General features: G+C 37.5%; 1 protein-coding gene across 1 annotated transcript; it reads right to left on the reverse strand.

Annotated features, from left to right (window-relative positions):
* On the reverse strand, positions 1–26,817 carry LOC135479473 (tyrosine-protein kinase SRK3-like). The gene is made up of 9 exons (XM_064759324.1): positions 26,776–26,817; positions 12,476–12,887; positions 8,380–8,483; positions 7,732–7,938; positions 7,140–7,304; positions 6,368–6,627; positions 3,782–3,935; positions 1,293–1,424; positions 1–796 (listed from the first exon to the last, which is right to left on the reverse strand). The coding sequence occupies exons 2-9, from the start codon at positions 12,874–12,876 to the stop codon at positions 621–623; spliced, it is 1,599 nt and encodes a 532-aa protein (XP_064615394.1). The 5' UTR covers positions 12,877–12,887; positions 26,776–26,817; the 3' UTR covers positions 1–620.
* Between the last annotated feature and the right edge of the window lie 453 nt (positions 26,818–27,270).

Genomic DNA, 27,270 nt, shown 5'->3' on the forward strand with positions numbered 1-27,270 from the left:
AGTACTTGTAGCAAAATCGGTCGAGCACTATTAAACATGAAATCTCCCCCCACAAAGAAAAAAAAAAATATTACAACTGCAAAAAAAAGGAAAAAAAACAAACAAAAAAACAAATTTGTACAAAAAGCATCACAGTGAAGGATTGGTGGTTATATGGTATGGTCCAGATCATTCAACTTTAACCAGTCCCCACCAAAGTTTGCAAAGCTTACGAACCAATGTCTGTGCGTACTACGAAGGCAATAGTCCGACTGGTCCCTTCTTTGCCAGGGGAGATAACCAGTAAATGTCCGCGTTACAGTTCCTGCACTGCCTCAGTAATCCTTGTCCAATGAACAAAATAGCAACAGTTCAATAGGGGACAACCCCCTCTATGAATAAATAGGGACCTGTTGCACCACACTGGAGTGCACACTGTAAGGCTTCTTGCACAGACTTCACTTTACACAGATGACGTCTTTTGAACTCCCACAAGTTCTAACAATGACTGCATTTATAAAATTTAGACATCAGGATTGTCCCTGGTCACCAGTCCCCCATAGTGCCATCTATGGGGATGGAAATACATCCCCACCGAAACAACACAGCCAAATTAATCAGAGTTTTCTCCCATTGGCCTCTCATGATGAGTGGGCATCCTGTAGGAAAGTGTGTAAAAAGTCAAATGACGGCCGTGAAGGCGCGGTGATGTTCCAGCAGGTCAGAATGACCTCGTATACCGCAGGGGGACATAACTCTGGCCTCGGCATCCTGTAGCCAGCCTGGATTTTCTCAAATGCCTGTTTACTTGGAAGGCCTGCAAAAGAATTATGCCAATCATCAAATCAATAACAAAACTGAAAGTTGATAACCTGTAAATACACCACTATTATTAGAAATTCTATATATGAATGTTTGGAAAGAATCTGTGGCATCACTGTCAGCTTGCCCTGAAAGTCCAGCAAACCACAATTTAATATTTCTATTTTATTATTAATAATAATAATAAATATATCATGAAAACCATATGTGGCATCAGCATGGAATGCCCTTTCGGATGATGCATAATTCATCAAAAGGTGGTCTGTTGTTTTGACTAGAGGTATTGTTCTTGAATTGTTCATAGTTTTTCAGTTCTGTCATGGAAACCTACATGGAAACTATCAGTACAATTTCCTCAGATAAGTGACAGGTTATGCACAGTGAACTACTTTGAAGTTAAGATTGAAGTCTGACATATGTCCATGACCAGTTAAGGTCTTTGAGCCTGGTTTAGAGACGTCTTTGAGACACACATATTTAACAAACTGTACCTTCATAAGGTTCCTTGCCATAGCTCAGTATTTCTATCATGACTACTGCAAATGACCAGACATCGCTCTTGGTGCTGTATTTGTTGTAGAGTAACACTTCTGGTGCCATCCACTTAATTGCCATCTTTAGGCCTGAAAGATATTAAAGGGGAAATAACTCCATAATTAAGGTAGCATTTATGTTTAGCTTATTGACAGTTGTGTCCCTTTACATAGCTGCCTCACATGTCCGAACCCTTTAATGTATTAGATCACTGTGCTGAGTAAAATTTATATGATTGAATTTTAACAATAGAATATTCCGCTTATACAAAAGCTGTCTGTTTTAAGAGAGGAGGAAAGCTTGTAGAGCCCTTTAGGAAAGGTATGGCTGACCCAGCGAGCCATAAAACTGAACGCACATCCCACAACTTTTGAAAGTATGCACACATACGATCACCTAGTTTCACTACAGTTGTAGTTAAGGCGATATCTACTAAAACCCACTGTGTTTTGGTCCATGCTTTCTACCAACAATGCAAAGTCAATAATCATCACCACATACCCAAGATCAATCCTTTTGTATGTGTGTGTGTGTGTGTGTGTGTGTGAGTGTGTGTATAGATATGTATCAATGATTCTTCCCAACCTAATTCGTTCAAGATAAGCTCTCACTGCAAGCTTTGTAACATCAGAAGAAATCCACCTCTATTCACCATCACATAAATATGTTGCCAAGACAACATATTTTCAGAAAAGAGTGGTGAACTTGCAAACAGGGAGAATAAAAAAAAAAAACCCTACCGTGCAGCTTTTGTACAGACAGCTACGCTAACGTTTCATGTATCGATTACATTTCCAGATATATGAAGTCACCACAAAGTTGCACCTGTAGTCTTGACATATGCTGCACGATGATAAATTTGAATCCTTCAATCTTGCATCTGATTGGTCACTGCCAGATGTTACTACTACTATTTTGGGGGGGGGGGATTTCCTTTGTTCTACACTATGTTTTTATAAACAGGAAGCTAATGAATCAGACCTGTACAACACGTTCAAAGGCTTCAAATCTTACAACCAAACTATGTGGAAAATCTGATAAAAGACTGCCACAAAAACAGCACAAGCCTAGCCATACTTCAAGCACCCAAAATTAGATTAGTTCTGATCAAAAATGACAGGCTGGCTCTACGACCCAAGACATTCCTACCACCAATCTGGTCCGCATTTCCACAAAGTGCATGTAATGCTATGTTTTCGTAACACTTACAGTACTGGTTGCCATGGAAGATACGTGCACGCGTTTACTTTATGAAACAAAGCCCTGGTCAACACTGACCCACCCCACGTGACCCTCACAGTTAATGTTTCTAAGTGCTGTCTCCTGTGTACAATACCAGTTAAACAGACTGTTACACTTCACCACATGGAAATGGTAAATACCATACTTGTTCTAACTGTCCAAACACAAACAAGCTGCAAACTTTAAATTCTTATCTGAATATTTTGGTTAAATGTTACCCTCTCTGCATTAAGATTGGGCTCTTCATTATTTCCTGTAAACATCTTGAAATTTCAGCTTTTACTAGGCCAATTTTGCTTTCAAAACGACTTTTCAAGACACAGTATGTCAAATGTTTACATCCTGGTTGGCCTAGCCTGCCTTTGCTGGGAGTTACATTACACTCCGCAGGGGAAAAACTGTAGCAGCAATGTGTAAATCAGAGCAAAGATCTAAGGAAATGAAGTCCAGGTGGCAGTAATTAACTGTCCATATCTGAACCCAGCCACGGGAACCAGGAGGGATTAATACAACTTGTGCCAATATACAACAAGGCCATGGAGAAAATACTGTTGGCTTACTGTCAAAAATATCTAAAGCATAAATTGGGTCAATCCTTAAGTAGTCAGCATTTTTCGGTATAATTTCTTTTACTTTTTTATGCACCCTAAATAAAATATTAAAATATCATCGCCGAGTGTTATGGGAAAATGTACACATTCAATTTGAAAAAAAAAATACCAAAATAAAACAAACTTGTGCCAATATACAACAAGGTCAGGGAGAAAACACTGTTTGCTTAGTCTAAAAAATCTCTATGGCACAAACTGGGTCAAAACTAATGTAGACATACATACATATCCTTTTTTTTTTGGTAAATTTTCTTTCACTTTTTCACATAACCATAAAAAAAAATACTAAAATATTATAGCCGAGTGTGCCACTACAGAAATTACTGGAAAATGCACGCATCCAATTAATATTTATTTTAATTTTAGCATATTTCTTTATCAAATCTTCTGTATAAAGCTTTGTAGCATAATGGAAAGATAATTTCTTGTTTTTGATTTTTGTAAAATCTAAACGATACTGAAAGAGCATTATAACTTTACCATATTGCTAAGAATTACTTCCAAACTCATTTCCACCCACGGAAAGGCTAATATATCAGCATAATAACAGCTCAATATTTTTTTCCCCTTGTCTTCACCCTGCAAAACCTCACCTTTTCTAAAATTAAAATCTGGATCGTCGACAACTTTGGTCATACCAAACCCAGATATTCTGACATTGTTGTTCTCTCCCACCAAAATGTTCCTGGCCCCCAAATTTCTGTGGACAAATCCTTCTCTCTCCATATAAGCCATGCCATCAGCAATCTGAAAGTGAAAGAGCAATTATTCATCTGCATAAAACAACGAAAGAATTTATTGGGTGATGGACATCTCACTTTGTTCAATGAAATATCTACGTGAAAAATTTGAAAAGATGAAACTGTGGTGAATTCAACAAAATCGTAAGTGAATTTTCACTTGATTCAAAGCTACAGTTCAAACCTATATAGTGACCTACCTGACCATTGGTAAAGGGTCCATTTTCACAACACTTTGTAAACCAGTTTTTCTTAACTTTTCTCTTAAATCAGAACAGTACCTCTTTATACAAAGAAAAACTGACTTGTAAAGATTTGTGATAAGTGGCTCCAGTTCTCAAAACCATCCCCAACGTCAGACAAAAGCCCTGCACACTTGTAATTTGTTCTTGTATATCAGTATATTGTAGCACTCCGGATACATCATCACTTCTTCAAGGAACCATTCGTTTGGTCGTACGTGGGAAGGTCTGTCAGCATCCTGCGGATGGTCGTGGGTTTCCCCCGGCTTCTTCCCGGTTTCCACCCACCATAAAATGATAATGCTGGCCGCCGTTGTATAAGTGAAATATTCTTGAGTACGACGTAAAAACACCTATCAAATCAATCTATCAAATCAGAGAACCATTCAATTTGTCAGGATAGAAAGTGACAAAGCAATGAGGATGTGCCATTAACGCATAAAAAAAAAAAAGTTATTATGAAACAGTCTGTTTAAGATGAGGCCACTTGTTGAGAGGTCAGTCAGTGGATTTCACTCCACCCTGAGCTCCTGTACCAGTCAGACCACAAACCACTGTCTGCTTCACTAATACAGGAAGCCATGGTAATAAGTGCTTCCTCTACTGATCTTAACACATGCACACAGAGAGCGAGGACTAGTCGAGTACAGACCAGCCTGAGTTAGATCAGCTGTCTGAGAGGTTCCATGTGTCTCATGGCAGACCAGAGCTTCCACACTCACACATATGCTCTCCTTTAGCAGCATGAACCAATGGTACCCAGGCAAAACACTATCATGTATTACTGTTATTTGTTTGGACGCAGAAATGTGAGCTACTACACTTGGGTCAGATGACTAACAATGATTTGAGAGATATTGGAATAATATAACACGTCAGAATGGTGTCACCTATAGAGTTTTCGACAATTAAAATCTGAAACTTTATTATCTAATAATTTAAAAATGAAAAGATGCCTGGAATGACAATTATTCAAAAACAATGACAAAGACATATGCTGTACTTGGGTGGAAATCTACATGTGTGTGGAAAAAAACTGGCTTACCTGACATTATTGTGCGAAGTGTATGTATATATATATATATATATATATATATATATAGTAATCATGTTATTTTACATCGAGTGTAAATAGATACTCGATCAGCTGTGGGTGTTACACATTCATGTAGAAGATAATCCACAGAGGAGATATTGGATGTTTTCCAGGAAAGATGGATACAAACAACGATAAGCTTCCCAGAGCAATAAATAAACAACACAATCATATTTTGTCCAGTCTCTCATGCTATTCTCACGCCATTCTAAAGGTGGTTGTGACTGATTACAATTGTTATTTCTTGTTCCAGAACTCTCATGTTTTGTCCATGAGCAGAAAATAAAGTCATATCATGTTTGAGTAACTTATGTTTTGGATAAGCATGCAGTGAACACCTGCAGAAACCTCATCATCTTTAGACACAAGCTTGAGGGTGGGGTTATAAACAGATTAAGCGACAGTAAAAAATGATGAACTGGGGTCACAAGTTATCACACATGCTCATTTCAAAAATGCACCCCAAGTTCAAGAACATGAAAAACACCTCAACTACAACAGTAACAACAACATGGTCATCTTCCCATACAGCTGTTTGTCAAAGTTAAAAAAACACTTGAAACATGTTTCTTACATCTAACATATTATTCTCTTAACTATATAGATGCAAAACTCTGTCAAAAGACACCTGGTTTTCTAATGCAAATGAAAAGGGATGTAATCTGTGTTAGCCAATGAACGTTTCGAACAATCAAAATACCGTGGGAAACAAGTACGAATTTTCACCAGTCGAAGCGGAGGTTATTATTGAAATGGAGGTCTTATATTCACATAACTTCTACAGGTTGGCTGTCGACTACTTGGTCTCATGATTCCAACAAAATATAATCTACTTCAGCAGTACCTGATGCCTCCAATCGCACTCAAGTGACCTCTAGTTCCATACTTCAATCTAATCTCCACTAACAAATGTGGTAAAACCAGGTCCTGCTTCGTAGAGTCACACTAACTTTACAACAACAACATGATTTGCCTCACAATGGTATGACCGATTCCACTGGATTATGTTCACTGTCGATCTGCATCAGATTTGTGAGCTGATTTAGCAGCGGTAGTAGATGGAAGGCTACAGGCCTCTGCATATGGAGAGTAATAACATACCTGTGTGGTAATCCAGAGTAATTCAGACAATCCCAGGTCTTTGCCTGCCCCCTCCCTCAGGTACTGGGACAAGCGCCCCCTGGGCATGTACTCCAGAACCAGGTAAACAGGCTCCTGCTCTGTGCAAACAGCTAACAGTCTGACAATGTTGTTGTGTTGAAGAGTTTTAAGGATTTGCGCCTCATCTAAAAATGCAGCCGTTGATACAGAGCCAGGCCGCTGCATCTTAATGGCTACATCTTTGCTGTCATTCCACTTCCCTGAAAGATGGATGGCCACAACATCGTAATAAAAGATGTATCTCTTCTTTTTTTATTTATTTAATTAGATTTTTTTAAGTGCTGTTAAATTAAATGGTAGTGAAAACTTGGGAAAGAGAGTAAAACCATTGTCAATAAACAGGTACCAGACAAAATATTCCTGACACGAAGCCATATCTGCACCAATGGAAGTTTGATCTACACAAATAAATGGCAATGCCTGAAGGCTGGCTTACGCAGATATTATCATTGTACCAAAAAAAAAAAAAAAAAAAATGAGCAAGTGATATTTGTCTGTCTACCTGACAAAGATAAATGAAAAGGCTGTAAGCACAGGGGCAGTTAATATCAGAAACTTTGCATTTTTCGTACATTTTTCTTCATAAATATACACTGTCTGTATCAAGAGACGTCATTAACATGTAAAACAGAATATATTAAATACGACATTTTGTGAAAATGGTTCATTACATGTAGATTCACAAGTGTAAGACAATTTTTTTCTTACTCACCTAACCAGACATCTGCAAACTGACCACTGCCCAGTTTCATGACGAAGCGGATTCGTTCTCTCGGAGACTCCCATTGGTCAGTTTTGCCTCGGTCCATTGCCCACAGGAGCGACCGTGGCTTGGGACATATTTGAGTTAGCTTACAGCAAAGGCCGTCGGCTAGTTCTGAAAACAACAACAACAGCCTGACACATCAGTTTTCTGAGAGCTGTAAAAAAATAGATAGATACCACACATTTTGATCCGGAGTCTTGCTTGAAACTCAGTATGCTGCTGGTCTCAAGTGAATTTAATGTTAAACCAATTTTTATCTATTTGACATGTCCTAAAAATTTGACCATTGTCTTTAGCTTGATTAAAAGATATCAGCTCTGGACCACCACCATACCAACTTTGGGCCACCACCAGACCAACTTTGGGCCACCACTAGACCAACTTTGGACCACCACCAGACCAACTTTGGACCACCACCAGACCAACTTTGGGCCACCATTGTACCAACTCTGGGCTACAAATGGATCATATTTAGGGTGACTCTGGACAAAACATACACACGTTTTTTTGTATAAATTTTTTTCATTTCACCATTTACCTGAGTAATGTATGACAAGGTCAGCCAGCGTTGCAAAAGGTCGCCGCGTTGTGATGTAGTAATACTCTTTGAGTTCGGCATCGTTATCATCGCCGTTGTTTGAATCCAAGTCGTCATTGTTACTTGACTTTTTCATGTGGATTTTATAATGCTTGACGAGAAATCCTCGCAGTTCATCGCAGTCACGTACAGACAGTGTGTAAGTATCTGCAATAAAAAAAAAAAATAAAAAAAAAAAAAAAAAAAAAAGGCTAACAGATAAACAACATTTTTAACTTTTTCTGGGACATGTATGTGTCAACAGACATACTCTGTTTAACCAGGAGGGTGTTTGAAGGAATTTAAAGTAGACAGATTGAGAAAACAACAGAAGAAATGCAAATGAGAAAAATGAGAAACCTATTTAAAGGTTCCCTAATACTTCACAGAATAATCAAGCACTGAACTTTTTCTCTTTTTCAAAAAGACCAATTTTATGCAATATTAATGACAGTCTTTGAAATAACAAAAAAAAGCCTCTGAGGAACTGGTCATTAATCATATATATCAAGATGCTCCTTTCTATATGTTGTGTAGATATACTGATACCACAGTGGGACACACCCAGACTTTCTAGTGACAAAGTTGATAATAGAGCAAATGCCGTACCTGGAGTTGCCTCCCCCTGTCGTATCAAAAATGTGCCTTTGGGGAAATCGGGCTGCAGGAGCCATTCTTCAGAAGCATTCCGACTGACTTTACCAAAATACCACCTACAGAAAAACAAAAAATAACACCATTAACAAAACTAATGTACAAACTCATTACAAACACTGCAAGAGTAAGACTGAATGTACCCCCCACAATCAGAATGTTGAAGAGATTGTAGTGGCAATTTGAAAGTTTCAACAAATATGAACAAAATCATAAACCGACGTATTTAAAGCGGTCAGTCTAAATCTTCAACCTTCTCAATCCCTAAAGCACTTTTTTTTCGGTGGAAGTTATTATGAAAATGAAGTTAAAAATTATTTATTTGTATGATTTCAAGATGGAAGCTTCATGAAAGTGTGCTATTATTTCTCTAAACCTCATAGTTCTCTCAGAATGTTTCAAAATATTGGTTGCAGACGTGGTTGAAAAGGTTGAAGAATTAGGGTAAGTACAATGTATTCACTTTTTTCAATAGTGAGTGTTTACTGAGAATTGCTTTAGCAATTACCTACATGCAGTGTACATGGCAGAACAGGGAAACTGCAACGCACACAGTACAATCTGGTTGTTGTATTTGTCTGGTGCATGTGTAAATAGAATGCTAGTGCCGGGATCACGAAGCAACTGTCGACTGGAGTTCAAATTTCAATAATTAAATTTGGTATGTTCCTTTCCATTATTTTATTTGAAATTTGTTGTATAATACCTTAAACAGAATTTACAATGCCGAGCAATATGTTGAGCTTGATACATAAGAATTAAGAACTTCAAAGTGATTTGAAAATCTGACTTCAGTCTAAGATCGTTTCATGATCCTGGGGCCAATAAAAGCTTTCTGTACAATATGCTATGTGCACCCTGATAATTAAGGTGTCAGGTCTGACAAAATTTGATGTCGCAGTTAAACGACAGAGGTAACTTCAGGTAAAGCAGCGATGTGCAACACAGTGTGTGGCTGTGAAATCAGGCTAACTAGTGTGGATATCCTGTCTGCCACAGGATGCCACTTATGAGGTCATTAGGTTAGGAAAAAAAGAGAGAAAAAAACCCGATCAGCCACAGGTGTCAGCACACTTATATATGTACAGTAATACTGTCATGTCGTTTATGTTATCTGCTCTATTGTAGATTTACACCCACACACACTAACTAGTAAGTTCAAACCACATCATTAGATGTATTACAAATTTATCAATCACCTCAGTGATGAATATCTTGAATCAAACTAAGAGAACTATGGGGTGTAAGGAAATAATTAGCAGTTTTAAGAAGCTTGCATCTGAAGTGACACAAACAAATCATTCTGAGTGTCATGTTCAAAATAATTGTATGTATAAATTACACTGAAAAAAGTGCTTTAAAGGTTGAAAAGCTTGAGGATTAAAACTGTATACATCTAGGTACGCACTTTCCTAAAGTGTTGTTAAATTGAGTTCGTTAATTTTTGAAGATATTTTTTGTTTTAAACAACACATGTATCTTGCAATTTAAATTTACCTATTAAGAGTTGAAATAATTAGGAACTGGTGTCCTTTATTGATGATGTGGCTTTATTTAAGCGGTTTAATCTTTTATTTCGTACATTAAGGTTCTAATGCCTTAGGGAATTCATCTTCTTTTTTTCAGCTGACTTTCTAAATTTTGAGTTGTTAAAACACATCATCAAATTGCTAAACATTTTACTTCCTAGGGTTTTATATAGCACGATCTCAAAGAATTTGCCTGAATTAGCTGCCGGAGAGAAATGGGTTTTATTACACACAAAAAATTATGTTGTCAAATTCCACTGAGTGGCTTGAACAAGCCTGTAACTCCGTGCAGAGCAGTGTATTTGGCTGATAATCCTCTAGGGTATTTATGGTAACTCTGGCAAAGGTGTTGAACTGAGCACAAGGGGCTCCCCTACTCAGGAGCCTCATCAATGACCGGATATGACAGGTATCAAAGGCCGGCTCAGCTCATTCTGTTTAACCCCACTTCCTGTAACTCTCGGGGCAGCCCAATAGAGATACGGGTACACATTCAGTCAACTTGAAATGATAAATATCTCTCCCAGGCACATACCACCCCTTCCCCCACCCCCCATTCACCTGAATCCCAAGTACTTATATACTGTACCTACTCTGCAGGTGAAAGACACGGAAACCGTTAGTGCTGCTACAATAGAGCTGGGCTGAGCGCACCCATGAGAACAGTGGTGGCTCACCTGAATGAGAGTCTGAACGACAGGTGCAAGAGAAAAGGGCTCAGCCCTAGGATTGTACTTCTGTTAGTGACTGTGGGTACTATGAAAGGTATTGCACAGGTACCTCAACACCACAAGTGCAAATCAGGGAAAACTTTTCAATTTACAAGAGTAATATCTTCTGATACATACTGGCAGTACCAGCACCGAATATGCTGATTTAAGATGATGTAGGTTTCTAAAATTACAATTTTGACCTACATTTACCCCAGCACTTACACCCATCAAGGTACACGTACAATTCAAGTTCAAATTTTATAATTGTGAGATTATAAACACTCTATATACCTATCTTTAAAACTGACCATAATACTGAAATCTGTAATTTTTTAAAATTACAGTACTCAAATGAAACATTAAATTTTGACGCCTGGTATAAATACTAAATACATTTTATACACTAAAAACAGAAAATCACAATGATTTGCTGATTGATTAACTGACCCTACTGGTGCCTTTCACAATCCCATGTATGTGAAAAGAGACCATCACATAATGCTGTAAGGCCTAACTTGTATGTATGCTCATTACTTTGAGGGTAATAAACTCCTACCCCCCCCCACCCCCCCCACCCACCGCCACCGGCCCCCATCCTTCCAACCCAACCCCTCTGCTTCCACCCCGAACTCCAACCCCTCTGCTTCCAGATGGTCATGGCTTCCTGTTTTTCCATTAACATAGAATGACCTACATGAATGCGAGTTGCATGTCTACTCGTAGTTAGCTACATCGATATGCAGACGTACTGTTGAAACATTTCAGATAGGCAAGAGTGTTTATGAAATACAAACTTGTTAAGTTTGTATCTGATATTTCATCAAATCTGTAATATCTACCACATGCAGGACAATTATTTTTTGGGGGTAGGGGAGGAGGGGAGACAATAACCACTCTTTATTTTGAATAGTTCTGATTACAATATCCATGTGACAAGTACACAAATATTTCCTGACCTTTATTAAATTTAATGAAGTTTATGTACTCTACATGTACATGTATGTTTCCTAGGGGTTTAAGGTCGTACTTAACAATTTTACATTGTCATCATATGATGATGAGGAGTCATTAGGGGTGTCTACATATAAGGGGTGTCTACATATATTGAGTCTTCTTATGGCAGGGCGAGTCCATGCCTCCACTGAGAAGCATCATGTCTAAGACACCAGGCAACCCATCCAGTCACATTATGCTAACACTGGGCCAACCAATGTGCCGAGCAAGGCAGCAACAAGTACCATTTTTAAAGTTTTTGGTATCACCTGACCCAGGTTTGATCACGGGTCTCCTGACTTTGGGGTTAATGAAGTTTTATACTGTACTGACATAGGAGCTGGTAGATGTATATTTGCATCTTGCACTGTCTGGAGGAAACCAAACTAAGCCTGGAGGAAACCAAACTAAACTTGGAGAAAACTGGACCAAGTTTTGAGGAAAAGCACAGTTTTTCACTTCTGAGATAGCCAAGAAATCTCTCTTAACAAAGGTGCAGACCAATGAAGCAAAGCTAGATTTGAACACACACCTGGTCGAAAGCTAGCCGGCTTGTAGAACACATTAAATGGCTTGGCCAGCATTTGACTGAGGTTTAGCCAAAAATAGTAAAAAAAAAAAAGTATCACATCTAAAATAAATCTTGTCCTCTGTTCTGATTTTGCATATATAACAAAAGCCAGCTTTAAGTTTGTTGGAAATCAGAAGACACTTCCATCCTTTGAAAGGTACCTAAAAATCCCCTGACCTAAAGCAGCAGTCAAACCTGCAGGAACACCTGTACACAAGGATGGATCACTAACGACGTGTACTCACTTGAACGAACGCAGTTTTTTCTCTTTGGGCGATGGTGGGCAAATAGGCCTGGGCGGGGTGACTTGAGACTGATGCTGGACTGCAGGGGGCACCCAGTTTGTGTCTTCGTCAAGCGTCTGTGACAAGCTCAGCAAGACAAAATTATCCTGAAACTCGGGCACGCCTCCTGGGGGAATGGGCGTGTCCTTGCGGCACATGGGGCAGGGGAACCAGCCCGCCTTATCTCCTGGGTTACGCCGCACATAGTCCGTTAGGCAGTGCTCACAGAATGTGTGGAGGCATGGCAGTGCCTTGGGACGTGAGAATGGCTCTAGGCAAATCTTGCAGGAGAGGAACTCTTCTTGAAGCTTTTCTTTCAACCCCCCACCCAACCCCCCACTACCGCAGCTTGATTTTGCCATCGTCAGCCATTCTGAAACAAGCAAAAAGAAAAAAATAATGTAATTCTTATTTTGAAAACAGTAAAATTGTGCCCAACATGTATACTAATTTCTCCACCTTTTCACACACAAAATAGCAACTTTCAGTACTATTTACATGTATGCAGAAGTGCATGTATAATATGACGTTTGGACACAAAACTACATTGTATGACTTGGCCAATTTTATGGCCTCACCAAAAAGAATAATGCATTAAAATGTAAAATGTACTACCTGCTCATCTCAAGCTGACCTTAGCTTTATGCAACCAATGATGGGACTGATGAACCGATAGACATACAGACGAACAGGCAGCCTTATTTCATTACGCACCTGGAAGTGTTCCACCACATTATTTCCTTTTCACAACACATAAACTCACAATTCAATGACAGGTAACTTTGAGTATGCTGCGTCTTAACCCACAAGCCAGTGAAAAGGTCTCCAATGGTTTACTGTATCTTGAAAACAAACTTATTTTTGGCTGAACTTCTAATGTTATACATCATACCCTTCTCTAAATAATATTAGTCTTTCATAATGCCTGACCTGTACATGTACATGCTAAAATAAGTAACTCTTGTTTTCATGTAATCACAGCATACAGAATTACCAAAACAAAAACGAGAATATTGGCAATGTGCCTGTCTACAAACACAAATGTGTACAATGATTATAGGTATATCAATATAAACCACTCTTTCTTGACCACACAGTATAATTAACCTCATTCCATATACACATAAACATACATGTACATGATGATTAAGAAATGATGTCTATTTATATGCGTGTAACACTTAATATCGTAGCTTAAGTAAACACTGTATATGTACATACTGTAAATTGTTAACTTTTTCAACCGCTAAAAAACTCTTTCGGTGGAATTCATGCATACAATGAAAATGACATACTTTCATCACTAAAACTGCAAGCTTCATAAAATTGGGCAGATTATTTCTCTACACACCATAGTTTGGTTGAAAAGGGTTGAAGAATTAGGGCATAAAAAACCTTCCTGTTACATGTTAATGTACATGTTTGAACACTGTGTGTACCAAAACAGACTGAGCAATGTTACTGTGCCTCTGGGCATAATAAAGCCTACGAATACATGAACAGGGGCCCTGAACAATTGTAGCATTCTACTGAAGACAAATCAACTACATGTTCATCTTGAACATTTTTAAGCTTATATCCACTTTAACAATACAGTCACATTGGGCAATGAACTGGCAAACAACAGGACTGCATGAAAATATATACTGTAATTCTTCAACCTGAGGGCCTTATTCTGTGTAGACTGATAAAATTAATCTTTTCAGAAGCACTGAAACTGGCCAATCCAACCAATGTAGCTTCATCTCCAAAATCAATTTTTTTTTTGCGCAAACATAAGAATACATCTACACGTACATTGCACAGAAAGGGAGAAGAAGGTTGTAAAATCAGGGTAGAATGATATATCTGGTCTGAACAGAACTTTAATAGTATTCATACATGCACCCAACAAAAATGCTAAAAAGAAAAAAAAATAACAGCCATAATAATCATCTGACATCAACATGTTTAACGGCAGACTAAGCTTATTGTAATGGCCATAAAAATTGTGTGACACACTACACTTTTAGAGAGAGCCAAATAAAAGTCATTAAATGAGGGGTTTGTTTCTGAAACTCACATGCTCTCATTAGGACATCATCTTAGGTTCCAATCAAACCTAAAAGCATCATTCATTTAAAAGGATTTGATTAATTTGATTAGTGTTTTTACATTGGTGCATTATGGTGGGAGGAAACTGGGGGAAACCCACGACCGTCCGCAGGTTGCTGACAGGCCTTCCTAGTTACAGCATTTAAAAGGAACAGCCCTCTCAGATTCAGGCAAGATGAGTACGGTATTTCACATAAAATTTTTGCTTTCACGTGACACATTTTGCTTGATTCTCATCCATTCATCCATCGCTTAGGGCCAATTAATAGTTTTCTGTAAAGGTTGACTAATTTTTTTATCAAGTGCTAGTATCAAAAGTATCATTTATGTGCCTTTATATGCTTCTGAAGGTGCAATTTTAATAAATATAAGTGAAATACACTAACTTGAATAATGTTCAACTTTTTAGTTCAAATACAGTCATGTTTAGTCTTCAGGTTAAACATCACTGACACACGTACATGTAAGCATTTAACACACATAAATGTCCACTCATAACACGTATATGTAAGCATTTAACAGACATAAATGCCCGCTTATAAGTCCTACATGTAAGCATTTAACAGACATAAATGTCCACTCATAACTCGTACATGTAAGCATCTAACAGACATAAATGTCCACTCATAACTCGTACATGTAAGCATGTAACAGACATAAATGTCTGCTCATAACTCGTACATGTAAGCATGTAACAGACATAAATGTCTGCTCATAACACGTACATGTAAGCATGTAACAGACATAAATGTCCACTCATAACCTGTACATGTAAGCATCTAACAGACATAAATGTCCACAAATAACACATACAGGTAAGCATTTAACAGGCATACATGCCTGCTTATAAGTCCTACATGTAAGCATTTAACAGACATAAATGTCCACTCATAAACATGTATATGTAAGCATTTAAGAGACATAAATGTCTGCTCATAAACACGTATATTTAAGCATTTAAGAGACATAAATGTCTGCTCATAACTCGTACATGTAAGCATCTAGCAGACATAAGTGTCTGCTTATAACTCGTACATATAAGCAATTTAACAGACATAAATGTCCACTCATAACTCGTACATGTAAGCATCTAACAGACATAAATGCCCACTCATAACTCGTACATGTAAGCATCTAACAGACATAAATGTCTGCTCATAACTCGTACAAGTAAGCATCTAACAGACATAAATGTCCACTCATAACCTGTACATGTCATCATCTAACAGGCATAAATGTCTGCTCACAACTTGTACATGTAAGCATCTAAGACATAAATGTCCACTCATAACCCGTACATGTAAGCATTTAACAGGCATAAATGTTCACTCATAACACGTACAGGTAAGCATTTAACATACATAAATGTCCGCTCATAACTCATATATGTAAGAATTTAACAGACATAAATGTCCACTCATACTGTAACTCAGATGTTTCCTTATTTTTTTTCACTTTCAGAAAACATCACAATACAGAGATCCCTTTGATTACCACACAATGAAATGAATTGGAGTTTGCATGTACATATATATGACATGTGCACAGATCTATAAACAGCTGTTGATCAAATAACATCTGTGGTTTAAAATCAACTCTTTATGCTATTTTTTTTTTTATCTCATTCTATCACATAAAATCATAGTTTTAACCCTTTGTTTGATTCAGCATTTTGCATCAACAGATTTTACCCGGTCTGACCTCAAAAGCTGATGGGGTCCAGAAGGATAAAATCTCACAGCAAAGTAGGAGTATTATAAGATGTCTAATTATGAAGCTGCTTATTAGAGACAGGGTCACGTGCACAATTTTTCGTACCGATAAAAGCTGGCCAAATAAAGGCAAAGGTCAAAAAGCCACATTAAACTTAGGAAAAACAAAAATCAAATTCTAAATTTATTTAATTATATCAATTAGATGTTGAAAATGTGAGATTTAATAAATGTCATATTCAGCCTAATACCAGAGAGACATGCATGTTATGTACTTTAACAAATAGTCTTCAGCGTAAATTATGGACAGAGCCCAAATATTAAAACCAAACCGTACCTGTTTCTGACATTTTAGACACTACTGTCCATAGCGACACCATACGCTGTTCTATCTGATATAGGTAAATGTTAAATGTACATGTACCTGGACTTCATTTTCTCTCTGTTTTAGCATCGTGGGAGCCCGCTTTCCTTCCATCATTATCCTGGCCACCATTGTATATGTGTAATATTCATAAAATACCAATTCAATAATAATCAAATAATCCAATTCAGGACATTGTTTAAAACAGGTCTGACATCAACATGGTGGAAGTGGTTCAAACTGCATGGAGGATAGCATAACCATAACTTTATACCTACATGTACATTTATACACTAAAACTGTTCATCTATTACATATGATACATGTAACGCCTACATACAGTAAATGACCTAAAGTTTTGATTTATTATTGATTTATTTATTTATGTCATTGGTGTTTTACACCGTACTCAAGAATATTTCACCTAAACGACAGCAGCCAGTATTATGGGGGGGGGGGGGGGGGGGGGGGAGGAAACTAGGCAGAATAACAGGTGCCATCATGATCTCTGTCTTCATTAGACATGTGCTTAAACACTACATGTAGCATACATCATCACACAGCATGATACATGACATGTACAAGGTAGGTATCCACTGAGCGATTATAATGCGTGACATCTTCTGGAGATTAGTTCCCGTATTTAGACCAAGAAACCAATTATCTGGGTAATTAAGTCATTGCCGACCTGTAATTAACACACTTTCCAATTATTTATGATTTTATAATTAAGGTGTGTTGATATGAGACTTCTGAAGACGCAAAGTGATTTGGCTTCTTTGAGAGCTAGCTCCAGGAGAAGAATGTCACAGATAATCAGATATTAAATAAATATATACACATGTACATCTTATATTATTTTTAACACTGGTCTGAATGGTGGTTGATCATGCAACTTTATAGATCAAGCAAGACAGCCCTTTAAACCCTCTGAGTCAGCAAGGGCCCTGTGTACAACTAATAATATACATGAATGGACATGTGGTACATGTACACTGATGTGAGTAAACATGAACGTGAAAAAAATATACATGTTCGAGAATTTTCACCATGAGTTGGTGTGTAACTACTCCATAATGATATTGTATTTGTATCAGTTCAGTTCAGGAATTATTATGAAAAGAAAAGTTCATAAATATAAAATCAAACACGGTGATAACCGAGAGAGCATCAGTGAGATGAATGGAAGGATGGAAGGCGACAAATGTCTCGCCAAAAACTGGAATGGTTTCTCTGGCGGAATTGGACGGCTGCTCAGCTCTATATATAGTTTGTAAACTTCGCTGATTGCCCCAGGCCGGAGTCATGTAGAGCATTGGGCTACAAACAGCACCAGCAGTGGAGCTTATTGATTACAAGATTACTGCTGTCTGGACATGCTGTCCTCCCCTCAGACTGCTCAGAACGCCATATGGAATGGCTAGAGCGCTCACAGCTGATGAGAACTAGTCCATAGCTCTGTAGTACTAACTCGCATACAAGTACCCCATGTAATCTGTACATATACAATGTACAGTTGAGTAGATGTACGAACCAAATGTGATATGTACATATGCATGAGCGGTATAACGTGTCACACAGCGATTTGTGTGAATCCTTCCTAAATCTTCATCAAATTTTGACCATAGCCATACCCTAAATCCTAAACGCTTTCGCCTATGAGGGAACAAATTTCAGTCCAATTTATGCACATTTTTAAGACTTTAGAGATAAAACTACATTGGTGGGATGGGCCTATTATAGGACTTCACAAAAAGTGTAATCTTATCAGTCTACACAGACCAATGCTTTCAGAATATGCTTGAATGCTCACACATGAACAGGTTGAAGAATTACAGAAGTGCATGTTTTTGCATAACAAAAGCATGTTACCTGATCTGGACAGGTTGTTATATAATTTCTGTGAAGTCCATATGTGTCCCTACCTGAACAAGAAATTTTACCCTTCAAAATCTAACGAATTTTGTTTTCATATGGCATGAACAGTTGCACTTGAATTGTCGGATTTGCTGGAGGTTTAGGGTAGTGCTTTCTACACATACATGTACCTGTACATCGTACACGCATATCAACCTGTGTTATCACTGTAAATTATGTGACACTGGACACATAATCTAGACTACATGACCTACAAGTAAACACATGTATCAACCTGTGATATCACTTAGTAAATTATGTGAATTCTTCACTTGACACATAATCTAGATTACATGAACTTACAAGTAAACATGTGTATCAACCTGTGATATCACATAGTAAATTATGTGACACTTCACACATAATCTAGATTACTTGAACCTACAAGCAAACATGTGTATCAAACCTGTGATATCACATAGTAAATTTATGTAAATTCTTCACCTGACACATAATTTAGGCTACATGAACCTACAAGTAAACATGTGTATCAACCTGTGATATCACATAGTAAATTATGTAAATTCTTCACTTGACACATAATCTAGATTACATGAACCTACAAGTAAACATGTGTATCAACCTGTGATATCACATAGTAAATTATGTAAATTCTTCACCTGACACATAATTTAGACTACATGAACCTACAAGTAAACATGTGTGTCAGCTGTGTTATCACAGTAAATTATGTGACACTTCACACATAATCTAGATTACTTGAACCTACAAGTAAACATGTGTATCAACCTGTGATATCACATAGTAAATTATGTAAATTCTTCACTTGACACATAATCTAGATTACTTGAACCTACAAGTAAACATGTGTATCAACCTGTGATATCACATAGTAAATTATGTAAATTCTTCACCTGACACATAATTTAGGCTACATGAACCTACAAGTAAACATGTGTGTCAGCCTGTGTTATCACAGTAAATTATGTGACACTTCACACATAATCTAGATTACTTGAACCTACAAGTAAACATGTGTATCAACCTGTGATATCACATAGTAAATTATGTAAATTCTTCACCTGACACATAATTTAGGCTACATGAACCTACACGTAAACGTGTGTCAGCCTGTCTTATCACAGTAAATTATGTGAATTCTTCACTTGACACATAATCTAGATTACATGAACCTACAAGTAAACATGTGTATCAACCTGTGATATCACACAGTAAATTATGTAAATTCTTCACTTGACACATAATGTGAAACCTTCACTTCCGGAAACACATAACCTCTACACATGTATCATGTACCAACCTGTTTTACCACATAATAATCAACACAAACTCTTCAATCCTACATTACATTTTTGGTACTGACGGTTTTTAACATACATGTATATATGCATATGAGGATATACATTTATTTCTTAACATTGTGCACAGAGAAATAGCATTCTAAAAAGCAGCCTATGTGTTTTTCCCCATGCCCTTTCATTTTCACATCCTGGAAAAGCAGACTCCAGTAATTAACTCCTGCAATATATATGCATGTATCTGTGCATATGGAATGCATGTACATACTATCATAATTAGCAGAAACCTATTAGTAAGGTCAGCTCCATCTGCATGAGTAGTAATAGCAACTACCGTAAATGACTATAAATTTTGTCCATGACGAACCATTTTTCCCAATTCTAAGAGTTCTACTGATAATAGAAAGGTATTTTGAGGTTTGCTTGGAACATGGGATAATATTCCACTGGAAAATTGCGAGTTTTCAGCACCGAAAATAAGATTTTGTGAAATTTATTTGGCTCTACAAATGCTCTTTTGTAGGCGAAACTTTCGATCATTTAGGGTAATGTGAAAGTATGGAAGATGAGAAAATAATATGGCACCAGATGTATTCATTCTTATCTGGCTTTGCACACCAAACCTGTCAGTATGTATTAAGAGAGAGAAAAAAAATGCAATCCATTCATTCACCTTGTGAATGGCTTTATACTCCTATAAAGTACATTTGATCTCTTCATTAAGGAGATTTCAAATCAAATATATTTTATTAATATGGCCATCATGAGGTTATGACACCACTGTTTTTATGATTTACCCGAAAATAAAGTTAAATTGCTTCAAAATGCATCAAGTAAAGATGCAAATGAATAACCTTTCCTAACCAATTCCTTCGGTTCACTTCAAAGTCAAGTCTTGCCACATATGTATGTTTTGTGTTTTATAGGTATGTCATACCTAACAATTTTTCAGTTATATAATGACGAGGAGTCATTAGGTGTTCAAGCCCTTCAGTACACAGAATATGTTAGTGTGACAAAAGGCTAATGCAGTAGTCAAGGTGAAAGAGGCCCCTGGTTGAGATAAGCCCATGTCACTACACAGGTAATGCCTGAAGGTATCCGTCTGTCTGTCAGGCCTTGGGGGGGGAAAGTACCTTTATGTACATGAAAGTGACCTTAGGCCAACCACTGGACCAAGTTAATTAAAACAGATAAGAACGGTTAAAGGACTTCTCACCTGAAGCAGATAGGGATCAAACAGAAACCTCTCACAGTAACCTTAACACTTTACCGGGGGTGGGGGGGGGGGCGACAAGGGGCAGGTAAGGATAATGTGAAACCTATCGTACTTTAATTCTTCAACCATTTCGCATGTTGCAAGGTGCTCATTCAAGCAAATTCTGAGGACATTATTCTGTGCACGCTGATACAACTATACTTTTTTTTTGAGGCTTGGAATTGGCCAATCCAACCAATCAAGTTTTGTCTCCAAAATCAAATTAGAAGTGTGCATAAATTGCACTGAAAGTTGCTCTTTCATATGCAAAAGGTTGAGGAATTAGTGTACTCACAGGGATCCTTAGCTTCTTATTTTCAGAAAACTCTGAAAATCCTGATTTCGCTTAAAAATCAGCCAAAATCAGCTGGAATAATCTCTGTAATAATGGAGCCAAATTAAACTTAATGATGCAAATTCTTCTTTGTTTTCTCTCTAAATTCATGGCATAAACCCTGAAGACCTACCTGTAGTACAAAAGTATCCAATTTACTTGTTACATGATCTGGTACAACACATGAAATATAACTTCAGGCCTCATCCTCAGTCCATATATGTAGATATATATATATATATATATTATACCTATGCATACTGGCATATCATGAAAATGTGCCTGTATATAAGCTTATACATATTTATAAATACACGGTAGCATTTTTTCCTTCCAGGAGAACAATGAAAATCAGTCAAGGTTTTCATAAGGTGGAATACAATGTGGTTTAGTCAGTCACAAAAAATCTGTATTGGCATGCACATATATTAGCTCCCCTAATATAGACATTCCGACTTTGTTCCCATCCATGTACATGCAGTGCCTTCTATAAAATATGCCTAAGGCTATATGTACATGTATTTGACAACTGGAATCACTACTTTGCAAGAGCTTGAACAAGTCCATGCTAGTCATTTATAGCCTAATTGATGGATTAATTAAAATCCTCTTTATATCAGAATACTGCATTATTTCAAGCAGTTGTGGATAATGGATAACAAAAAAAAAAATGGTTCAGGGATTGGTGTTGGGGTTTGAACCAACTACCATTGCGACTAACTTTTTATTTATTAGGTAATCTAGTTTATATTGCAGCTGTCAGCTATACGGGTTACGTTAAGTCAAATCAAATCAGGTATTAAATAGACCTTTTTGTATATTCTGGCTCAGTGGTATACGGTGTGACTCTGCTTGCTTGAGACCAGCAACCCTTGATCAATGAGGTGGAGTTGACAACTACAGTATTGTGATGGGAAGTTTGTCTGTTCTGGCTTAGTGATCTAAGGCGTAAATTGCTCGAGACCCAGTAAACCTGGACCAATGAGATGGAGGTTTCAGCTACAGACTTGTGTGGCAAGTTTGTTTGTTTGTTCTGACTCAGTGATCTAAGGTGTGACTGGCTTTTGAGACCAACAGCTAATGACCAATTTGCTGGACTTTTCAGCATCATGTATCATACATGTACATGTATGTAAAAAAGTCTGTCTGGTACATGCACCTAAGCCAGGTACATATGCCTCACACTGGTACATGCGCCTCAGTCTGGTACATGCACCTAAGCCAGGTACATATGCCTCACACTGGTACATATGCCTCACACTGGTACATGCGCCTCAGTCTGGTACATGCGCCTCAGCCTGGTGAATTTTTTCTGGGTTTTGGCTGGATTGCCACAATCCTAACCCTGGCTACTGCAGTTACATGCATACAAGCAAAATCTTCCTTGTAGTCAGTACAGTAATACACAACACCTCTATCCAATAAATGAATAAATAAAATATGTGATTTTAAGCAATCATGAAAATATTTAAACATGCAACTGAATTTTTATGAGGTTCTTAAATGCTCTTCAGTCTCTCTTCCTCGTCACTTGGTACCTGTCTTAACCTCGTATCCCCTAACTTCACCCCCCCACCCCCTGTCAACCGCCACCCACCCCCACGCAAATCATTATAAGGTCAAGTTCCAACACATGGCATTTGAGATCTCTATATGAAGTGCAATCCCAATAGAATAGTCATGGAAGCTGATAAAAGGACAGCCTCTCCTTCTCTGGTCATATTTAGACTCGCTGCAGTCATTAGTTCCCATGGCAACTGGTATTAATAAGCCAATCAGGTTACAAAAAAAACTTGTTTCAATATCAAACAGCAGCAGTATGACGAATATCTCAGGCAAAAATTCCCCAGCTTGAACAGGATCAAATCTGGACCTTTTTTTTTTCGCCTTAGTGTTTTTTTTGGGGTTACATCCGATTTTTTTTTTTCATTGTACAGCAACTGCAGAGTTGGACGGGCTGAACAAGTCAACAGGGAGTCGGCATATTAGGCTCGCAGTCACTATTTCATCAATCAATGATTGGATTAGAACCAGCCAACTAGATCTGTTCAGCCTTCCATTTCTACCAGCTGATCTACACAGAGCATGGCAACCATGAGGCTCACTATGGGGGTATTGCAATGGCGTGCTTGAAGACAGCTACATGTACACATGTAAATGTACAATGCTAAACACATGAAATGTTTGAGATCTACGTACATTTATTCACATCCTTGATGCTTTATTTAGGTACTAATGATTTTCACAGATCTGAAAACAATTATGACAAACTGCTTTGCACAAAAACCTTATAATTAACATGTTGCACGTTTCAATGCAAGCCCTGTAAACTGAAACCTGATAACATAAAAAACAATTATGGATCATGATCAAGAGGAAGTTCATTTAGAATCAAATCAAAATATAACTCTTGGTTATACTTGAATTTGTCATCATGACTACGATCTATTGAAATAGTTAACCTCTCAGTCAGCACTAAATGCCTGGCATGACTCTTGCTGTTTCCTTTTTTTTTCATCAAAATATCAGGATCACATGCATATTATGCAATATTACATACATTTATTACAATTTTCTCTCTGTCACCAAATACAAGCAATGTATGTAAACCAATAAAATGTTCCAGGAGGGAACAATGTACACATAAAATCAATACATTCTCAATCTGTTGGTCTGCACTTTAGATTTCCCTGCCATACATACATTAGGCTAACTGTGTTCAGATCACACACCCACAAGTTTCAGTTCTGTTTGAATCATTGATTTAAAAATATTCCAGAATCTGGAGGCGTATTACAGCTGCTTCATCCATATTTATTCTCTCATTTTTTTTTGTAATGAGAAAATTTAATTTTAATTTATCACTCATATTTTTTTAAAATCGGTTTGATGATTTTTCCTGGAACACATTTTGATAACTGCTCCTGTAATTCACATGAAGTTTCACTAAAATATGTTGTCGCGAGTGTAGCAAAAAACCTGAAATCTGAACGTGGCTTATTAAATCAGCTTTTAGCCAGAGCACGGGTGGAAAACCCATAACCATCCTTAGGTTGCAGAGGAAGCCAGCATGAGCCGCACTGTTAAGAGACTCCTGGATCATTGCGTCGCGCTGGCACGCTAACCATCTCGGCAACCGTAGCCCCTGCATGGAGTATCTAATTATAGGTATTATTTATATTTTTGTAAAATTTCAAACAATAGGAAGGCATTATGACCAATTTCATCACAACAGATCTCTGATTAACAGTGTTTGTGTTGTGGGCAAAGCTGACTAGATAAGCCACCAGCTAACGGCAAATTTCTGGTTAATTACAAATTTGTTAATCTCTCCATCTACCTAGCAAGCACTAGAGATATAGTGTATGTTATTAAACCTCTACACTCTTCGGCTTCTCTAAGCGACAATCAACTTATCAGGTCATCAAGTAAGGTTTCGCACACCTTTTCTACAGGTTTTTCCCCCTCTACTTTACCAGCAGGTGAAACCGGTGCTTAGTTTTCGTTAGAAAAAAGATGGCAACACAACACCTAAGTACAATGCAATTCACCTTCCACCGATGAAAACTTTGATGTAGATTTATAGGATGTCCATCACCTGAAGTTATTTTTGCATGGCAGAAATACAGTGTGTTTGAAATAATGTTTTTTTCCTTAACACATACTGGCATTGTATACTTACAATTTTGTTTATTAAATCAAACACATATTTTTAACAATACTATCAAAAAGATATTTTATAACAGGCTTGCAAAGTTCTGACAACAATGATTCACAATTAAAAATATTTGAACTTCTGCCTCCAGAATCACTAAAAATATAAAATTTTCAAATATTAAATGTCATATTATAAAAAATGTTAATAATCCAATACACTGTACATGGATTTAAAGAAAAAATTAAAATCAGGGCAACATGTTGTGGGTGGGTGTGGGGGTGGGGGTGGGGGTGGGGGTGGGGGGTAGTGAATAGAAGTGACTAGTTGCATATGTCTAGATCTGAGCTCTAAATTAAAATACTAGAAAAGCAAAGTCTGTGTTGTATATGTTGTATATAGCTTGATGGAAGGATGCAGACAGACACTGTGCAGGCAACTACCAGTAAATATACAAAAAGAAAAAACTCAGCATTACAAAAACAGTCTTTGAGGTGAGAGGGACATCAGGTTAAACTGACAGGAAGATTGCTATATCACATTTCATCTATTTTACATAAAATTGTAATTACTCTAACAGCTGGCTGTCTTAACTGCTGTACACCATTAAAATCAGTCAACTGTGAAATATATGTGACATCAGAAGGTCACTCTCAAATAGAAGCTACACTTTCAAATGCATTGCACTAAAAACTACAAGGGTTTTTTTTTTTAATTATTATTATTTTTTTGTAAGTCTGTGGTGGCGGGGGTGAGAGAAAAATGAAGCTAATTGATACACTGTTTGCGTTTCAAACACAAGCCCACGTGGGTTTCCAGGGAAACTAACCACGTCATACAATAAATCACACAGATACGGTAGGATAGGGCTACACTTTACGAGAAGTAAAATGCAAATACTTGATGTGGCCTTACCACGTGTTCATGCGACCTCAGCAAAAATAGGACCTACAAATCTGGGTCGCCGATGAAAGTATTTCATTCACAAAACGGGAGAGTGGGCTGAGAATTCAGCGAAATGACGACAGATACGCTCTGGTACGGATTGGTCAACATATGATACCCAGTCTGCTATTCTGTAAATTTGTAATTAACCTAGAAGTACATCTGTCAGTTTTAAACTGACTCACTTGTTCACAAAATTACATCATAAAAAACACACACAAAAATAAAAGAGACGTATGGTATTAAATGGTCGGACAGAGGAAAAAAGAATTTTCCACGACTATACTAAAATGTTAAGCTTTGGATTCGAAGCATCGATATTCGCTGTTCAACAATGTGTGCCATACCAATGTACTGAATAAGATCTGTTCATTTGGTTGATCATTGTTGGCAAATTATCGTCACTGTGTGCACAGTTCTAAACCACTGTGAGAGAGCCAAAGCCTTTTAAACAAAATTTGCATTTGCTAAAATGTTTAAAAGGACAAAATTTATCCTGGAACAAGACGGTTTTTGGCTGGCAGGAAATGTTCGCGTGCCGCCATTTTTCCCCACTTGGAGGACGGCAAGATGGAAATAACTGCAGTATCTCCCGATCGGTATGAAGAAATACCGCTACACGATTGAGTACAATTTGCGATGTTTCTTGCCAGTTTTGTCTAATACCTTACAGTTGGCATGCAGTGAAACAAATTTACCTACCTCGTTTTCATTAGATATTGGTACATCTACCAGAGACATGGCATGATCCCCAAGTATGTCTTTTGCTGCGAAACCCAAGATGTATCCCCGGAGTGTGGGTCTCTGAGGCGCTCAACCTGGGGGTATCGCCGAGCGGGCCAAGCGTAAAAACGATTCTAGCTCTTAAATAGGCTGTGTCAAGAAATATTCGATAAAGTTACGTCAATGTGAAAACATCTATGTCACAGTATTTAATAATAGGAAAAATCCGATTGACGTCACTGGATATGGGCTATTTGGCCTACCTTAAAAAAAAGTATTATACATTTAATAAACGCATCATGAACGCTCAATCATAAATTTATATAAAAAAAAACTAAAGAATTAAGGAAAGAAAACCAGACAGACAATATCATAAATGAGCTCCCGCTCTAGCTTTGAAATGAACGAAACGGATATTAAAAATTTCAGGGAGTGGTTACTTCCTGAATCGTTCAAATATACGCCCACAAACTC

This window comes from Liolophura sinensis, chromosome 12, assembly GCF_032854445.1.
Source record: "Liolophura sinensis isolate JHLJ2023 chromosome 12, CUHK_Ljap_v2, whole genome shotgun sequence".
In the NCBI taxonomy this organism is placed as follows: Eukaryota; Metazoa; Mollusca; class Polyplacophora; order Chitonida; family Chitonidae; genus Liolophura; species Liolophura sinensis.